An 18,415-nucleotide genomic window follows, 5' to 3' on the forward strand; every position below is an offset into this window, starting at 1 on the left:
GCAGGCGATGAAAATGCACACAATGTTTGATACAGCCGCAGTGATGAATAAATGGGAAAAGGTCTATAGTTTTATCCTGGATTAAAAAGGACGGGCGATGTTCTACAGACTCCATAAATATCACATGTGGCTGCTTTAGTGTACAAACACATACGCCACTTTATAAACCTACCTCAATCTATGTGTTTGACCCATGACACAAGGATTGGGCCTATATACTAAAAGGGCAAAAATCGTAACAAAGAGCCATATTGAACCAAAATTAAATTTAGTGATCATACCTAAAGAGATGCGTCAGGGATGGATAACCGATACTAGCTACTAGCACATGGAAAATCATTCACATCACGTATAGAGGGCGAAATAATCTAAGATGTGACATCAATACGGACATCGAGTGTTTCGATTAATGTATGAGTGGGTGGGCCTTTCTTAGGAACTATGTTGGTCTTTTACAGAATTGGCGACTTGCGACAACGGAGTATTAGTTCCGGAGAAGTGACATTTGCAACGGTTTTGATGATTGTGGTGATAACTCTGACGAGGCCAATTGCCGTATGTAAACTCATTAAAATGCAAAATCCCTAATGTCACATGTCAAGTTTACCATACATGACGCATAGGCAAACACTTTCATCGTTAATCATGCGCCAACCTATTCTTTACTTTGTATCTCTGTACATCTCATATGTTTTACTAAGATTTTCATAATATAACCAAACGTATAACCTGTGTATTCAATCGTTCTTAATATCGAGGTTTGTTAATAACAACAAATCAAACTGCTTCTTCATTTGTCGCATTTATTGTAAGTCCTCAAGAAATTTTAGCCGCCAAATTTCAACGTGTACTTCTAAGATAATCTTGCTCACCGTGCTCAAACACTTTGAAATACAGCCATGTTTTTGTCATGAGTACAGCTTTGACTACATACACGTGCTTTTGCAGTTCTGTATTACCTTTTAATACAATTTTCGTGCATGTCAAACTATATTCATGCATATATTTGACCTGTATTTGTTTTAACAACAGCAATACCACTTGCCTGTGGCAGTGACCTTATGGCAAAGTGTGACAACGGTGACTGCATCAGTGTCAGTTTTTTCTGCAATGGCTACGAAGACTGCCAAGATCGAAGTGACGAAAATGATTGCCGTTAGTATTGATAATACGACATTGGGCTGACCTCTATAGGTTGACAAAATTCAAACCATGTCAAGTCGAAAGATACCATGCTTTTCCACAAACACGAGATGAACGTCTCTTATATGAAGTAAAGTGTCAGTATTCAGTTGTATGCAAAAAAAAAACTTTCACCCGATTTTTGTTTAAAGCGCAATCCCAAGTGTTGAGTTTTGCGCTTTTCTTCTCAAATATTTAAATTTTATTAATATATTTAATTATCATACATGCTATGCCTGTATTGCCATTCTTCTATTGTTCTGACGGTACTGGTATGAACCCATATTTTAACTAGTGAAAATATGCGGAGTATTTTGACCCGATTTTGGCGGCCTCATAACTTTCACGCAGGGATGAGGTTATGTATCAAAACACGAAAACACACCCATTTTACAAACTCCCGCCTATGTTTTACATCCACCGTCATTTTAACTAAAAATTAATCTTCTTCAGATTGTGAAAACCTGTGTCGACATCATAATATTTAAATTGTTCGCTTTAAAAGTGCTCGATAAACCCTCCGTTGAATGGAATTGCGCAATAGCGGAATAATATCAAAAAGTGAAACGGTGTCATCACTCCTTAGCAACCAACTTTTTATAAGTACAGCCTGGAGGAAGCAAGGTCAAATTCAAGTTGATTTTGTCGCTAATTTCGGAACTTCTGTAGGCAAACAGTCATAACCAAAGCATGCATGTATGATTTAAATTATAACACATGAGAGCGAGGGCAATATCACGATTTATTGCCTGCCCAAGGGATGGTGGTCATGATCGAAATATTGATGATGCCCGAGCCGTAGGCGAGGGCATCATCAATATTTCGATCATGACCACCAGCCCGAGGGCAGGCAAAAATCTTGATCTTGCCCTAGCTCTCGTGTGTTATTGTTTTTATTACACCGAACAAACTTCTTCGAGTTCAGTTCGCCTTTCTGCATGAGTCCGGACCTCAGCGTAAATGTTGTCAGTGCCAAGTTTAGGGTTGCCGCTGAAAGTTTGCCGATCTCCTCGGTGCGCGTATCCAAATTTGTTGCTTGCATAGTCGCTGAACACAGAAATTGCATTCCTTGTTGCCATTTTCGTTCGTTTGCTGTTTACTTGCATCAAAATATCGTCTAACTGTGCCGGTGACAGCTCTGCATGACGTTTCGCAGCGATAGTAGCAAGTACAAGCGAACGACAATTTGTTATGCGCAGAAAGGAGGCGCAGTAAGTAAAATGACGTCATCCATGTAATATCAAATGCAGAGGGCATCATCAAGTTCGCAGAGGGCATCATCACGTTCGCAGAGGGCATCATCACGTTCTTTTACATGTCACGTGAGTCGTGTTTAACCAATGGCAGTGCACGCGGAATGAGTGAGGTGTAATAATTAAATAATAACACATGAGAGCGAGGGCAATATCACGATTTATTGCCTGCCCAAGGGATGGTGGTCATGATCGAAATATTGATGATGCCCGAGCCTACGGCGAGGGCATCATCAGTATTTCGATCATAACCACCAGCCCGAGGGCAGGCAAAAAGATCGTGATATTGCCCTAGCTCTCATGTGTTATTATTTTTATTACATCGAACAAGCAAACATGCAAAGACTTCTTCGAGTACAGTTCGCCTTTCTGAGTCCGGACCTCAGCGTAAAATTTTGTCAGTGCCGAGTCTAGGGTTGCCGCTGAAAGTTTGCCGATCTCCTCGGTGGCGTATCCAAATTTGTTGCTTGCATAGTCGCTGAACACAGAAATTGCATTCCTTGTTGCCATTTTCGTTCGTTTGCTGTTTACTTGCATCAAAATATCGTCTAACTGTGCCGGTGACAGCTCTGCATGACGTTTCGCAGCCATAGTTGCTGACTGCAACTTGCAAGTACAAGCGAACGACAATTTGTTACGCGCAGAAAGGATGCGCAGTAAGTAAAATGACGTCATCCATGTAACATCAATTGCTGAGGGCATCATCAAGTTCGCAGAGGGCATCATCACGTTCTTTTACATGTCACGTGCTTCACGTTTACCCGATGTCAGTGCATGCTGAATGAGTGAGGTGTAATAAAAAGGGGTTATTACACGAAGTTTGGGCGATACCACGTCGTATTCGAGTGATGTGTCCGTGTCGTTTCTGCGCAACTCGTCGCTAATTACGTTGTCAATATCATTAGGACTAATGGTAACAGCAATAGTATTTCATTTTTCCAGCATGTCTTCCCCCTAAGAGACGATGTGACGGTGATCTATGTCTCAACGAACGGTCTATTTGTAATGGTTACGTTGAGTGTGACGACGGTTCGGATGAAGTAAACTGCAGTGAGTTTCTTTGCTTTCTCAAACAAAATCTGGACCTTTGGATACCTATTAATTTAAGAAAATTCATACAATATGCCCAAATGTACGTAGAAATGTACGTACGTACGTACGTATGAATGTATGTATGTACGTACGTAGGTAGGTAGGTAGGTAGGTAGGAGGTAGGTAGGTAGGTAGGTAGGTAGGTAGGGATCTATGTATGCATGCATGCATGCATGCATGCATCTATGTATGTATGGATGTATGTATGTATGTATGTATGTATGTATGTATGTATGTATGTATGTATGTATGTATGTATGTATCTATGTATCTATCTATCTATCTATCTATCTATCTATCTATCTATCTATCTATCTATCTATCTATCTATCTATCTATCTATCTGTATCTATCTATGTATCTATGTATATATCTATGTATCTATGTATCCATCCATCCATCCATCCATCCATCCATCCATGCAATACGTGCAGTTAGAATTCAATCGTTGACTTCCTTGTTCACGACACAACTTGTTCATTCGATCAGCCTGTGACAAAGATGACATGTTTTCCTGCAAGAATGGAAGGTGCATCAGAGATTATTCGAAGTGTGATTATTATGATGACTGTGGAGACGGCAGTGATGAAGAAGGGTGCGGTAAGTGCTGCCATCTTCAATTATCAAAGACAGTTTTTGTGAGTCCTTTCAGAAGTATTCAATGGTCCTGAAAGGACACACAAAGCATTTCTTTGATAATTGTAAAGAGCATAAGCTTTAAGATTATTGAAGCTTTAGGTAATATACCTAGAATTAGCATATACTTTTGGGTGGCGAGTCTTTCTGGGGAAAACTGGTTGATCAAGTAGTTCAACTTGTCAGTATTAATACAAAATTTATGAAAGAAATAATGGCATAATTTTCTCTCTTGTGCTGTGTAATTTTATCAATGATTCTATTACAGTTCAAATTATATAAAAGAAATTGGAAATTTCTGTGGACAATGTGTTTACAATATTAATCATGCCACTATGTCTAGGGTGATGTAACCAGTGGTGTAACCACCACTATTTCGTGGTTCAAGATGGCCCTATTGCCTTTGTCATCATCTATATGTTCCTTGGACCTGGTAAATTTCATAGTTTACCTTGAATGATAACGATTATTGGACCTGATTTGATGTCTATTGTAAAGCAGATAAAAATTAGCGAGGCATTATTTGAATCTCTCTGAAAGTGTATAGGTTCTGAATATAAATATCGTCGGTTGTGCATAAGGAAAAACCTGAAACAATAATGAAATAATTTAGATGACTATCAGAGAAAGGACCGCAACAAATGCAGAAACGTCTTCCCCTTTAAAAAGTCGAATTGCAGACCTATTTTAACTCTACTTATTATACGTACTGGGAATATTACTAATAGATTAAGATGTTTACCCACGGGTTGTCCAGACACCCTTGTGGCCTATACTGCTGCGTGTCCTGTCTTTGATAGTAATCGTGCTATTATTACTTTCAGAATGTCAGTCATATGAATTCAAGTGCAATAACGGAAGATGCATCGGCGAATGGGGTCGATGCGATGGCATGGACGACTGTGAAGACGGGTCAGATGAAGATGCCGAACTGTGCGGTATGTTTGTATTCAAGACCGCAAATGATTGCACAGACTAAATGCAAAAAGTGGAGGCACCGTGGACAAGTGGTTAGGGTAACGGACTCACTATCGGAGGATGGTGGGTTCGAGACCCGGTTCAAGTCCCGGTAGATCCAGAGTAGCGGATTCACTGTCGGAGGACGGTGAATTCGAGACTCTAGCTCGGTGTTGTGCCCTTGAGCAAGGCACTTTACTACTAAATGCTCCATTGGGGTATGTGGGTTATGGGTACCTAATCCTGTAAATGGGCTAGCGCCCGTTGGATGATGGACTAAATAAAAAAAAAATCATACAGTGAGGCACATCTTACCGTTGTATGCAACTTTTGGTAAACATCGCGATATCCTTTTCAATCTGCTGGGAATCATTTACGAGGCATAACATAACACATGGTCATTACATGCCATTCAATCATCAGAATTAAATTTATTTGCATGAGTCAGATGTTTTAGCGAGAAAAGCAGAATTCCAAAACTACAAACATTTTGATTTTTCAGCACCGTTCACGTGCGATAATGGAGAGATTGTCCCGCCACTTTCCAAATGCAATGGCTACTTTCACTGTGCAGACCATTGCGATGACAAAGACTGCGGTAAGTGTGACCAATGTATCGATAATTACGTATCTTCTGTAGTTTTATAATATGCCGAATTCAATTCAACACCTCTGATCTCGAGGGCACTCTTTTTGTTAAATTTGGAAATGATATGAATAACAACAAAGTTATTTTGCTAAGTTTGCATTATAAGCACAACTGAATATTAGCGGGTCAATAATTTAGAACAATATTTCAACGTATCTTAAGGCGCTAATACATATCTATACATTTGGAAAGGCGTCATACGAATTTTGGCCTTAGGTGGAGCTCTTTTGTTCCGCCAAAATATATTCCAAACTTAAGAATATTTCTCGGGTATTAAGGTAGTGTGCGCCTCGAAAGTGAAAGACCTCAACTTTTGCTTAAACTTTCCCAAACGAAACTTTAAACCATTCTCTTACCAAATCAACAATATAAATTAGGGGTCACCGTGCGAAATTTGGAACTAGCGAAACAAATTACTCAACATTTTGCGATATTTGAAATATGGCCTCTATCCTTGTGTTAACTCTATGGGGTTAAAAATAAAAGTTAGCATTTTCTGAAAGTTTAGACGGTGAAAGTTCTTCTTGTCCAAGAGCCCTACAGTGTTTTTCAACTAAATACCGCAACTCAGCGTATGAGACGGACACATTTCACGTACAAAACAAACGATTAGCTCAGGTATCACTTCACATTTCAAAGCCACCAACTCATTGATTAATTACAGTAAACCAACATGGAGTAGCCCCTCTGTCTACACTGAGAGATACACTTGATCTGCAATGTAACTGTTTTTATAATTTCAGCTATGAAGAGCTGAAGGTTTTCTGAACAGAAAGATCTGCTTTCGAAATAAAACGTTAATACGAAACTTTAACTTGAAATGAATGAAATAAATTTCATTTCTTGAGTTGACAACTGATATTTCAGGCTCATTCAGATCTGAAGTCGACATCGTGTTCGGGCCCCTTGTGTTTCATTTCTTACAAAGTTAAAGTTTCAGCTCTTCAACTCTTAGCTAAAATTGTAACAACAGTTACATTGTAGATCAAGTGTATCTCTCAGTCTAGACTGCAGCGGCCCTATCAATAAGTCGGTGACTTTCAAATGTGTCGTGATACCCAAGCTAATCGTTTGTGTTTTAGGTGAAATGTGTCCATCTCATACGCTGAGTTGCGGTACCTAGGTGAAACGCACTGTAAAATGAGTCCCACAGGTAGCAGATCAGAAAAGAATTGTAGAAATTTGAGAGTCCGAATGTCTGTCTCCGAGGTGCGATATACCTTAATATCGCATTAATGTCAACGTTCCTACTTTGCAATCATGCAACAGATAGTCCATGCTGTTATTAATTGTATTCAGTAATAATCACGTTCACAAACTAAGAAAGCACGGTTTTTCACGGTATTCGCTCCATTTTAAATTTCAAATCACAATTGGCAAATCTAAATCAGGACATTCTCTATATCTATTGCCGGTCTCGTAATTGAATCTACCAGTATCATCTCTTCATATTTGCAGAGTGTTTTGCTGACCAATACATATGCCAGAACGGACTGTGTAAAGGTCAATATGTGGTGTGCAACCTACATGATGATTGTGGCGATAATAGTGACGAAGCTGGCTGTGGTATTGATCGATTTATTCATCTAGCTTAGTTTGTTATTTAGTCAGGTGCATGTGATTGCTGACTGGTTTAACATGTTAGCCGAGTCTCAATTTACATTTAATACGTCAAAAAACCTTCTACTTTTAAGACGTAATCACTTTTGCCACTTATTACATTTCAACTTTAGCAACATACCATACAAGTGTATTTTTATGAATATGCATAATATCTTTGGCCATTATGACATTTTGGCGGCAATTCGTATCAAAAACAATACTGCCGAACAAGAAAGTTCATTAAAGCGCTTTTGGTAAATACACTGTCCTAGCCTTTCACAACATCTGTATTTATTGATTTAAAGAACGGTTTGTTTGTGACGATGGACAAGAAATCTTACCATATGCAGAGTGTGATGGGTATTTTGACTGTGACGACCACTCAGACGAAACATCATGCGGTAAGTAGAAAAAAAAATCATTCCGTCTTTTTTACAACCTCGCGTTGTTATACCAGAGCGTCTTACATTATTTACAATTTCTAGAAAAGGTAATAAATATGTAAATTTTCGATCCGATTGGAACTCATAACACAGTCAAACCCGCTCGGCCAAATCCCAACCCTTAATAAAAGCGGTTCAATAGCTAAGCTAATAATATAAGTTGGTACAATTTTTCTGACTGCGACCCTTCAACACGCTGTAGAGTTCATGGCGCACTCGCAATCACTTACTCGCTTTATCAAACATCGAACACAACTTAAGTGTGAGACTCAGTATAAAATGTTACGGATGTGGAAGCTGATAGGTCACACATTCTGGAGTGGAGTATTTCTTATCCAAATGAAAGCTTCGTGGATTTATTATCTGTCACTAATCTTAGGGACCGTCGATAATTAAAGCTGACGCACGACAAACGTAATTCTTTCGTTTAGGGGGGGGAGGGGCAAAAGCTCATTTCGTTTTGTGTGCGTCAAAATCTATTGTTTTCGAAGTGCGACTTTGCAGCGAGAACGCAAAACTACCTTCGCGTTCATCGAGAACAGAATGACCACAAAATACCACAGTCCCCTGTGGTCTATTCCGTCTATAGACGTGTGTACATATGCCTGAGAAAAAACGGTTTTTCTCAGGCATATGTACACACGTCTATGGAGCGCATAGACGCAGAGCGGAATAGACCACTGTGCAAAATACGGAGACAGAAAAGATAACGAAAAGACATGAGTGTGAAATAAAAACTTGTATGCTTTTTCAACTTGAAACATATATGCCATTAGTACTGAATAAACGAAATCACAACTTGAAACATATATGTGAAACATTTTCCTACGTGTGAATACATTAAAATGTTCTGTCTTAAAAAGTGAAACGCTTAAAGTGGAGGTTTATTAATTAATGTGCCCTTCCGGTATTTTTTCATGGGCGTGCAGATCGGAGAGGTGCGTGTGGGTGGGTTTGTCAGAAACGGCATCATAATACGAAACTGATTTCGCATAAGAACTTTCGTTTTGAGGGGGAGGGGAGGGGGTTTCAAGTAAAACGAAGGAATTACGTTTCTTGTGTGTCAGCTTTTATTATCGACGGCCCCTTAGGAGAATATGCATCATTTACATGTAAGACGCCTAGCAGTAACTGTACTTTGAACCGTTTTCGTTTTCCTTTAATTTTATCAGATTGCGGAGAAAATAGGTTTCTATGTAACAATGGTTTTATCACATGCACAAGCCAAGTTTGTCGTTTCCAAACAAAAATACGGGATTTATTCTCTGGTCGTTCTACGTCACGACAACCCGCGTCTATGTCATCAATTTTGGTGCGTCGGACCTTTTTTTTGTCGATCTTCGGTGTGCTCGTAAATATGTAAACAAACAACATGGCGGCCGATGTTTCTCCCACGATCAAAAGTCATGTAATGAAATCGATATTTTCACAGACTACGACATTACTAATCCAAACAATGTAAACACAAGAGTGTACCGCCTGTATATTCCGAAGGAATTACGTGAATAATTTGCGGAAACAACGAACTCGAAGTGGTCGCGTATAGCCTACCGTGAGTTCCGTACGCATAGGCGCGACCTTTACAGTGTTCGCGCCGTCGAGATTCAGTCGATATTTGTTCCCGAAAAATAGCGTATCTTCGTCTGTGATAAATTTCTAGGACTATGCTATCTTTGAAATAGATTATAACTTTGCGGAAGATAGCCTACGTGTAGACCGAGAGCTGTCATTTGCTCCACACACGAACGAACGTGAGCGCTAACGCACACGACGGACGACTGGAAATGATTGACAACTTGTGCACGGCGTATTGATATTTATTCCTAAAGTAGTTCAAAGTTTAAACGCGGAATCGTCATGGAAAACTTATTTTATTTTGAAAAAAATAACGAATTCTTGGCTTGTGCATGTGATAAGTATATTATTCCCTAATATTTTTCTTCGTTCAGCTCGGAAAATACTCGTGACGTAATGACCGTGTCACCACTCGTCTTCGACTCGTGGTGACACGGTCATTACGTCACTCGTATTTTCCTTCGCTGAACGAAGAAAATATTAGGGAATAATATCTAAGTGTCGATACAAGTACAACCAATGCGACGGATACGACGATTGTGGTGATAAAAGCGACGAAAAGAATTGTGGTGAGTAGCTATCAGTGAGCTGTTGCAGCGTCATGAGATCAAACATGATTGCCCCTAAATTTGCAAGTGGCATTTAAATTGATTATTCTGTGAAACGTTTGTGGCAGTCCAGTAAATCGTACATGAATTTGATAAACGTCTCTAGGTCGAATGACAACGATTTGAGTTATTACGTCAATAACAACGGATAATAGTGGCGTCGAGCAACACCATTTGTACAATGTAGATTAGATTATCACCTTATAAGTAAGTCGATTATACAAAATGTACAGGATGTCGAAATTGTTCCGTCAATTAGGTCTGACCATCACGCAGTTGTCATGAAATTAAATTTGAATTCCTCGATTAGGGGAAGGGGTTTCTGGAAATTTAACAATAGTCTATTAGAGGATAACTTGTATTTAAACAAGCTGGCTATTTTGATTGATAATTTGAAAGATAAATATAAGTGTGAATCAGAGAGAATGAAATGGGATCTATGGAAACTTGATATTAAACGAATGACCATAAAGTACAGTATTGAAAAAGCGAAAAGAAGCAGAAATACCCTAAACGAAATATATGATGAGCTGGTAGAAACGGAAAAATGTTTATGTAGTTCACCATCTAAAGCTTTATATGATAATTAAATACCTAAAACAGAAATTTGAGGAGTACACATGGCCGATGTGAAGGGTAAACAAATCCGCTCGAGAGCAAGATGGATTGAGCATGGAGAAAAAAAACACAAAGTATTTTTTAAGTTTGGAAAAAAGGAACGGAAGAAATAAAACCATTAGAAAATTACAAAAAGCAAATGGAAATTATATTACCAGTCAGCGGGAAATTCAAGAAGAAATTAAAAGTTTTTATGCAGAATTGTACGGAGAAAAAAAACGCGACATTACTCTTAGGGACTTTTTACAAGACACAGTCGTTCCTACGTTAGACGAAAACCAGAAAAAGTTCTGTGATAGACCAGTAACAAATGGAGAGTGTTTTGATGCTTTAAAGAAATATGAAGAAAAATAAATCACCCGGGTACGATGGATTGACAATAGAATTTTATAACAAATGCTGGCCTCTTATAAGTCCATTATTGCTTCAATGTTATAATGAGTGTTTTAGAGAGGGTATGCTTTCAGTTTCACAGAAAAGAGGCATTATCACATTATTACACAAGAAAAGCAAGCCTGAGCTTTAAAAATTGGAGACCCATTAGTCTTCTGTGCACCGATTATAAAATATTGGCACAAGTTTTGGCAAATAGATTAAAAACAGTGCTACCAACAGTGATCAGCTGTGATCAAGTTGGCTACATTAAAGGTAGACAAGCTGGAGAAGTTTTGAGATTGATACAAGATATGTTTGATTACACTTCCAGATACAAAATACCAGGTGCAGTCCTTTTTATTGACTTTGAAAAAGCTTTTGATTCTGTTAACTGGAAATATATAGAAGAAGTGTTAAATGTTTTCAATTTTGGCGAAAAATTTATCAAGTGGTTTAATGTAATGTACAGCGACATTTATAGTAGCGTTAACAATAATGGTTGGATGACAGAATTTGTAAATTTAAAAAGGGGAGTGCGACAAGGATGTCCACTGAGTGCCCAGTTGTTCATTTTATGTGTAGAAATATTAGCGTGTAGAATTAGACAATGTAAAGAGATCGATGGTGTTCAATTACCGAGTGAAGTAGAAGAAAAACAAGCTCGTATTGCTCAATTAGCAGATGACACTACCGTTTTTGTCAGAAACGAGAAATCTATTAATAGAGTTTTGGATATCATGAATCAATTTCAGAAAGTATCTGGTTTAAAAATCAATAAAGACAAAACTGAGGCTGTTTGGCTGGGGAGTTTGAAAGATTCAAAGAAAGTATGTGGAAGTTAAAGTGGACAACTGAACCTGTAAAAGTACTTGGGGTATATGTTGGGTACAATAAACAGAAATGCGATGAGTTAAATTGGCAGCCAAAGCTCGAAAAATTAGAGAGCACTTTGAATACCTGGAAAATGAGAAACTTAACTCCACATGGTAAAGTTTTAATTACGAAGAGTCTTGGTTATCTAATCTTTTATACTTAGCAGCAGTATTAGAGGTTCCTCCAAAAGTTGTCAAAAAAGTTGACCAATTAGTTTTTGATTTCATAGATTGTTCCAAATATAAAATAAAAAAGGGCGTTTTATTGTCACCTATAGAAAAGGGAGGGTTAAATATTCCAAGCTTCTACGAGCTTACACTTGCTTTAAAATTTACGTGGTTTAGAAAATTTTTTGATGACAACAAAGCAGCATGGAAAATATTGTTTTCCTTCTTTTTACAACCAAATTGCAATGAGAGTATATTGAGAGCATATATTGATCCAAATAATTTGCCTCATGAGATCACTAACATGTTGTCTAGGGTTTATACCGATTGCCTGAAAGTATGGTTTAACATGAGATCGAAATGCAAAAGAGATAACAAAAAGACATTGTTGTGGAATTCCTTATACAGACTTTTTGTACCAGTAGTAGATCACATATTGCACACTTTTATTTTTAGTAAGGGAAGTGAAGAAATCGACATTTCAAAACTTTCAACAAAAATTGTCTATAAATTGTTGTTAGAAGACTTCTTAACGAATACAAATGCAATTCAAATGTGGAACAGAGAGTGTAAATGTATATTTAATGAAAGAAATGTATGGCTATTAGCAAAAAAGTCACACCAGAGACAAAGTTACATAGCTTTCACTGGAAATTTACCATACGACGAGTACCAACAAATCTCAGATTATTTCAATGGAAAAAAATTGAAGCTCCACTGTGCACGCATTGTCGTGAAGTAGATACACTAAGACACAGATTTTGGGATTGTATTGTGGCCAGAAATATTTGGGAGATGACAGAAAATATAGTAAGTGATATTGTAGAAAGTAAGGTTACTCTAAAGTTTGAAACTGTTATAGGAGGAATAACTTTGAAACAAAGAAAATTGAAAAAATTGTAAATCTTATTATTTTGGTGGCAAAATGGTCTATTTATAAGTATCATGTCAGTAATATTCACAGAACCTTTTCTTCAATAATGATGTTAAGAAATGAGCTGTATCTGAGAGCGCAAGCTCAAAATATTGATATTCTACTTAGTATTTTTCAAAGAATGTAATTTGTCATTATGAAATGTCAAGACTTATGAAAGACGAAATAAATATACATTTAAATAAAAAAAAACAACAACAACGGATAATAGTGACGTAGAATGATAAATGTGACGATTAGGAGGTGGAGGAAGATTAGGGGGTGAAAGAGGAAATGGGGAGGACGAGGAAAAAGAGAAGAGGAGGAGGCTAGGGGAGGGAGACGATAATGATGAAGATGATGATGATGATGATGATGATGACGATGATGATGATTATGATGATGATGATGAAGGTTTATTAAGACTATGGTGGTAGCACTTATGGTTATTTTTGAAATATTGTTCATATAGATTTGGTTATGTCACTAGTGTAGTGATAAATTGAATTTGCCATAACTAGAAACAAAAAGAATCGTCGAGATCGATTTTTTGAGGCTAAGAAACACAAACATTTGCATTCAAATAACATTCTCAAACTTAACAGGTGGACAGACAGACTGGCAGATAGATAGGTAGGTAGGTAGGTAGGTAGGTAGATAGATAGATAGATAGATAGATAGATAGATAGATAGATAGATAGATAGATAGATAGATAGATAGATACGTAGGTAGAAAGGTAGGTAGGTAAGTAAGTAGGTAGTAAGTAGGTAGTAGGTGGGTAAGTGGATATATAAACATACATTCGAGGTATTGTTTACGTATAACCTATTGTCACGTATACAAGCTCAAATAACATAAATAACATATTCTCCAAACGAAGTAGCTTCAAAATTAGATACAGCATTACATTAGTTTTATCCCTCTAAATGCGTTAATGAATAAAATTACTCCACGGTTATCAAATCCTATAAAACCTGGAATTATTTTCTTTTAACTTTTCCTTAGATACATATGAGTGCGGCGACGGTCAGGTGATTACCCTTCCTAATGATAAAAAGGGTAAGATAAGATGTGACACCGCGACAGACTGTAGTGACAGCAGTGATGAAATTGGGTGTGGTAAGTTCAGCGCGCATGAAACGTAAATACGTTAAATATCAACATATCGGCCTGTAGAGAGTTGGTTTGCATCATTTATCAGTGCCAATATCTCCTTCAAATACTCAAACCAACATATATACTGATTAAATGTGTATTATTTGATAGTGCAAGATCTTTTTCAAAACATTAAAGAGTAAAACGACGTACATTCCGATGTCACCTTCACTCTGATTGACGAATGCTCACCATTATTCTACCTTTGCCTTTATAGTGAACAGCACAATTAATACTTTCGATAAAATTCTGATAGTAAAGTAAATCTATAAATATCTTGATATTAGTCTTTTAAAACCATGTATGCCAAAGCTGGTTTAAAAGCTTCCTCCCCTTATTCTGAAAAAGAACATGCTGAGGTCATGTTGTAGTACTGTCTGAAGGTCCTGAACACATTCTTCACTCGTTTGAAACAGAGGATTTTTCATCTCAAATCTCAAATCTAAAACAGTCATTATCTCCTGAGTTAGGGATGTCTATTGAGACAGAGAAAGTAGCTAAAACTTTAAAATCATTAAATGTGAACAAAAGTCCAGGTCCTGATTGTATTTGTGGTCGCACCCTAAAGTTCTGTGCTGATCAGCTTAGTGTAGTCTTACAACACCTTTTCCAAGTTTCTCTTGATACAGTTAGTATTCCTGCCATATGGAAAAATTCTATAGTAGTACCAGTCCCTAGGAAAGCTAGCCCTAAAAAACCCAATGATTTTCGACCTGTAGCTCTTACTTCCCTGGTAATGAAAACATTTGAGAAAATAATTAAGTCCATTATTCTGACAAAGGTTGGCAACAAACTAGACCCCCTACAATTTGCATATCGACCGGGAAAAGGTGTTGAAGATGCTAAGCTTTTCATTCTCAATACACTGTACAAACACTTAGAAAAAACAGGTGCTCATGCAAGAATCCTTTTCGCAGATTTCTCCAGTGCTTTCAACACAATCCAACCCCACATCCTTGCAGAAAAACTCTTAAAATTAATTTTAGCAATCAACTTGTACTTTGGATTATTGACTTTCTTACAAATAGATCACAAAGGGTGTTTGTCAATGGTATTTTGTCAAGTATCATTCAAACAAATACAGGTTCTCCTCAGGGTTGCGTTCTGTCTCCTCTGTTGTACATCCTTTATACTGACGATTGTAGAAGTACACATGAAGGTAACCATCTTGTTAAGTTTGCTGACGATAGTGCTCTGCTTACACTTCTACAGGGATCAGAATGTCATCATGGTCCCGCTCTTAGTGAGTTTGTTGAGTGGTGTGATAATTCGTATCTAAACTTAAATGTTAAGAAAACTAAGGAAATGATAATTGATTTTAGGAGGCAAGAACGCAACCCTCCTACGTCCATTGTTCACGATCAAAAGTCGAGATTGTTTCGAAGTATACATACCTTGGTCAATATTTGACAACAAATTGAAATGGGATCATAACACCGATGCTATACTGAAGAAGGGGCAGCAAAGATTGTACTTTTTAAGGAAACTGCGTTCATTCATGGTTGATAGACAAATGTTATCTCTTTTTTATAAATCTTACATTGAAAGCGTTGGTATCAAAATCTGTCTGTAAAAACAAAACTTCACTTGATAGAATTGTTTCACTTAGCTCAAAACTAATTGGTATACCCCAGAGAAGTCTTTCTACGTTTTATAATCAGCAAGTACTCAGGAAAGCCCGCTCAATTCTTTTGTCTAGTGATCATATTTTATCAGCAGAGTTCGACACACTTCCTCTGGTCGGCGTTTTAGATACCCGGCTTGCAGGTCAAACCGGCGCAAGTTGTCATTCATTCCAACCGCTGTGCGGCTTTTAAATGATTCCTAGACTGTTTTTGTGTATAGTTTTGCGTCTCCTACCATTTTGTAAATTTGTATTATATATTTTTGAAGTTGTATTTGAGCCACGCTTTTTAATTGCCCGTGTTTGGGATAAATAAAGTTCTATTGAATTGAATTGAATTGAATAGTGCATAACTAAGTACATTTTACACAAGTTAAGGTACATTTAAATTTCGCAGTTTCGAACATGCTCAGGTCATGTTGTAGTACTGTCTGATATAGTGCATAATAAGTACATTTTACACAAGTTAAGGTACATTTAAGTTCGCAGTTTCGAACATGCTCAGGTCATGTTGTAGTACTGTCTGATATAGTGCATAACTAAATACATTTTACACAAGTTAAGGTACATTTAAGTTTCGCAGTTTCGAACATGCTCAGGTCATGTTGTAGTACTGTCTGACATAGTGCATAACTAAGTACATTATACACAAGTTAAGGTACATTTACGTTTCGCAGTTTCGAACATGCTCAGGTCATGTTGTAGTACTGTCTGATATAGTGCATAACTAAGTACATTTTACACAAGTTAAGGTACATTTAAGTTTCGCAGTTCGAACATGCTCAGGTCATGTTGTAGTACTGTCTGATATAGTGCATAACTAAGTACATTTTATACAAGTTAAGGTACATTTAAGTGTAGCAGTTTCGAACATGCTCAGGTCATGTTGTACTACTGTCTGATATAGTGCATAACTAAGTACATTTTATACAAGGTACATTTAAGTGTAGCAGTTTCGAACATGCTCAGGTCATGTTGTAGTACTGTCTGATATAGTGCATAACTAAGTACATTTTATACAAGTTAAGGTACATTTAAGTGTAGCAGTTTCGAACATGCTCAGGTCATGTTGTAGTACTGTCTGATATAGTGCATAACTAAGTACATTTTATACAAGTTAAGGTACATTTAAGTGTAGCAGTTTCGAACATGGTCAGGTCATGTTGTTGTACTGTCCGATATAGGCATAACTAAGTACATTTTATACAAGTTAAGGTACATTGAAGTTTCGCAGTTTCGAACATGCTCAGGTCATGTTGTAGTACTGTCTGATATGGTGCATAACTAAGTACATTTTATACAAGGTACATTTAAGTGTAGCAGTTTCGAACATGCTCAGGTCATGTTGTAGTACTGTCTGATATAGTGCATAACTAAGTACATTTTATACAAGTTAAGGTACATTGAAGTTTCGCAGTTTCGAACATGCTCAGGTCATGTTGTAGTACTATCTGATATAGTGGATAACTAAGTACATTTTACACAAGTTACGGTATACTGCATTTAAGTTTCGCAGTTTCCAAATTGTCAGCACTTCAAAGACTGTCATATCAGACAACAGGCATGATTGTTACAGTAATGATTTACACAATTAAAAATATAATGCTTCTGTGCATATTTCATATTGGCTAAAAATTAAGCTTTCTTATAAATAGGAGCTTCTTCTACTGAATTTTAATCGTTTGATTAAAATAATCAGACTAACAAAACACATTCTCAGAATTATTAATACCCTTGCTTTGGGAAGACACATTTAGAGAGCAAAATGAAAACCTGTTCTCAAATGTAGCTCTGTGACTAGATATCTGCAGCAAAATAGCAAAACTACAAAATTTCTTTTTGACAGAAATTTCATTTTGATACAATGCTTGTATAACAGCCTCCTGTCTTCCACATTCTTACTTCAGATTGTCTGGCGTACTATTTCAAGTGTCCGAACGGCATTTGTAAACACAAGTATGCTCGATGTGATGGGTACGACGACTGCGGAGACAATTGGGATGAGACTGGCTGTCCTGAGATTGACGTGGTACGTCCGGATGTGATTCTTAACGACGGAGAAATGATAGCTAAAAATGTCTAATTCACTTTGCGTTAACCCTTGGAAATATCACTTTGTCTTTTCTCTTTTCAAATAACGTCGAAATCAAACGTAACTGACGAAACACGGAGTGATTTCATACATGAATGAAATAAAATGTAGCAAGTACAATGCATGGCGATAGTTTTTAAATTTGGTTTTAAAAAAAGTTTCAGTGTTATGTTTTTATTTTATTGAGAAATATTCATTCAATTTTTTCTGTACACTATACAATATTGATATTGTAACAGAGTTAAATTCCTACATCCTGATTATATCAACATCGTTAAGTTATCAGAGTTGACGAATCAGTGCCAGCTATATCTTCACTATGTTTACTTTTGAGAATCTGAGAAATAATTCTTTTGCTTCTACATTGAACTCGGCTCCATTTGTGATCAGTGTCATAACTCTCACTACTCTTACGCAACGTGCCCATGTCCACACATATGCGTCAAATAAGAATTATATCATGTCAGCGGGTCAGTACAGGCAATGCGTCTTTCTGATTTTTCGGGAACCCACGCCAGTAGTGAAAAAGAAACGCTTTCTCGATAGCTTTACGGGTCCCTCGACAAGTATGCAAGTTAAATGCCGAGTCAATATGCGGCA

At 37.2% G+C, this 18,415-nt stretch overlaps 2 protein-coding genes across 2 annotated transcripts in view; both read left to right on the forward strand.

Annotated features, from left to right (window-relative positions):
- LOC139119703 (low-density lipoprotein receptor-related protein 1B-like) overlaps positions 1-18,054 on the forward strand; it is a 56,829-nt gene extending 38,775 nt beyond the window's left edge. Inside the window, exons 17-18 of the mRNA XM_070683574.1 lie at positions 13,950-14,063; positions 17,631-18,054. Coding sequence (XP_070539675.1) covers positions 13,950-14,063; positions 17,631-17,806 — 290 coding nt within the window. The 3' untranslated portion in view covers positions 17,807-18,054. The remainder of the gene's footprint in view (positions 1-13,949; positions 14,064-17,630) is intronic.
- LOC139123583 (low-density lipoprotein receptor-related protein 8-like) lies at positions 507-13,380 on the forward strand. Its single transcript, XM_070689752.1, has 10 exons — positions 507-555; positions 1,033-1,155; positions 3,378-3,485; positions 4,017-4,127; positions 4,988-5,101; positions 5,623-5,718; positions 7,228-7,335; positions 7,677-7,772; positions 8,987-9,019; positions 13,205-13,380. Exons 2-10 carry the CDS (start codon positions 1,062-1,064, stop codon positions 13,378-13,380), a joined length of 936 nt encoding a protein of 311 aa, XP_070545853.1. The 5' UTR covers positions 507-555; positions 1,033-1,061.
- Positions 18,055-18,415: the final 361 nt, after the last annotated feature.

The sequence above is a fragment of the Ptychodera flava genome, chromosome 2 (genome assembly GCF_041260155.1).
Source record: "Ptychodera flava strain L36383 chromosome 2, AS_Pfla_20210202, whole genome shotgun sequence".
Taxonomy (NCBI): domain Eukaryota; kingdom Metazoa; phylum Hemichordata; class Enteropneusta; family Ptychoderidae; genus Ptychodera; species Ptychodera flava.

Excerpts from the sequence above, each read along its gene's own strand:
- LOC139123583 (XM_070689752.1), top strand. The coding sequence starts at position 1,062 with ATGGCAAAGTGTGACAACGGTGACTGCATCAGTGTCAGTTTTTTCTGC. Across the intron at positions 4,128-4,987 it reads CAGTGATGAAGAAGGGTGCG|AATGTCAGTCATATGAATTC; the intron begins GTAAGTGCTGCC and ends TATTACTTTCAG. Across the intron at positions 7,336-7,676 it reads TAGTGACGAAGCTGGCTGTG|AACGGTTTGTTTGTGACGAT; the intron begins GTATTGATCGAT and ends ATTGATTTAAAG.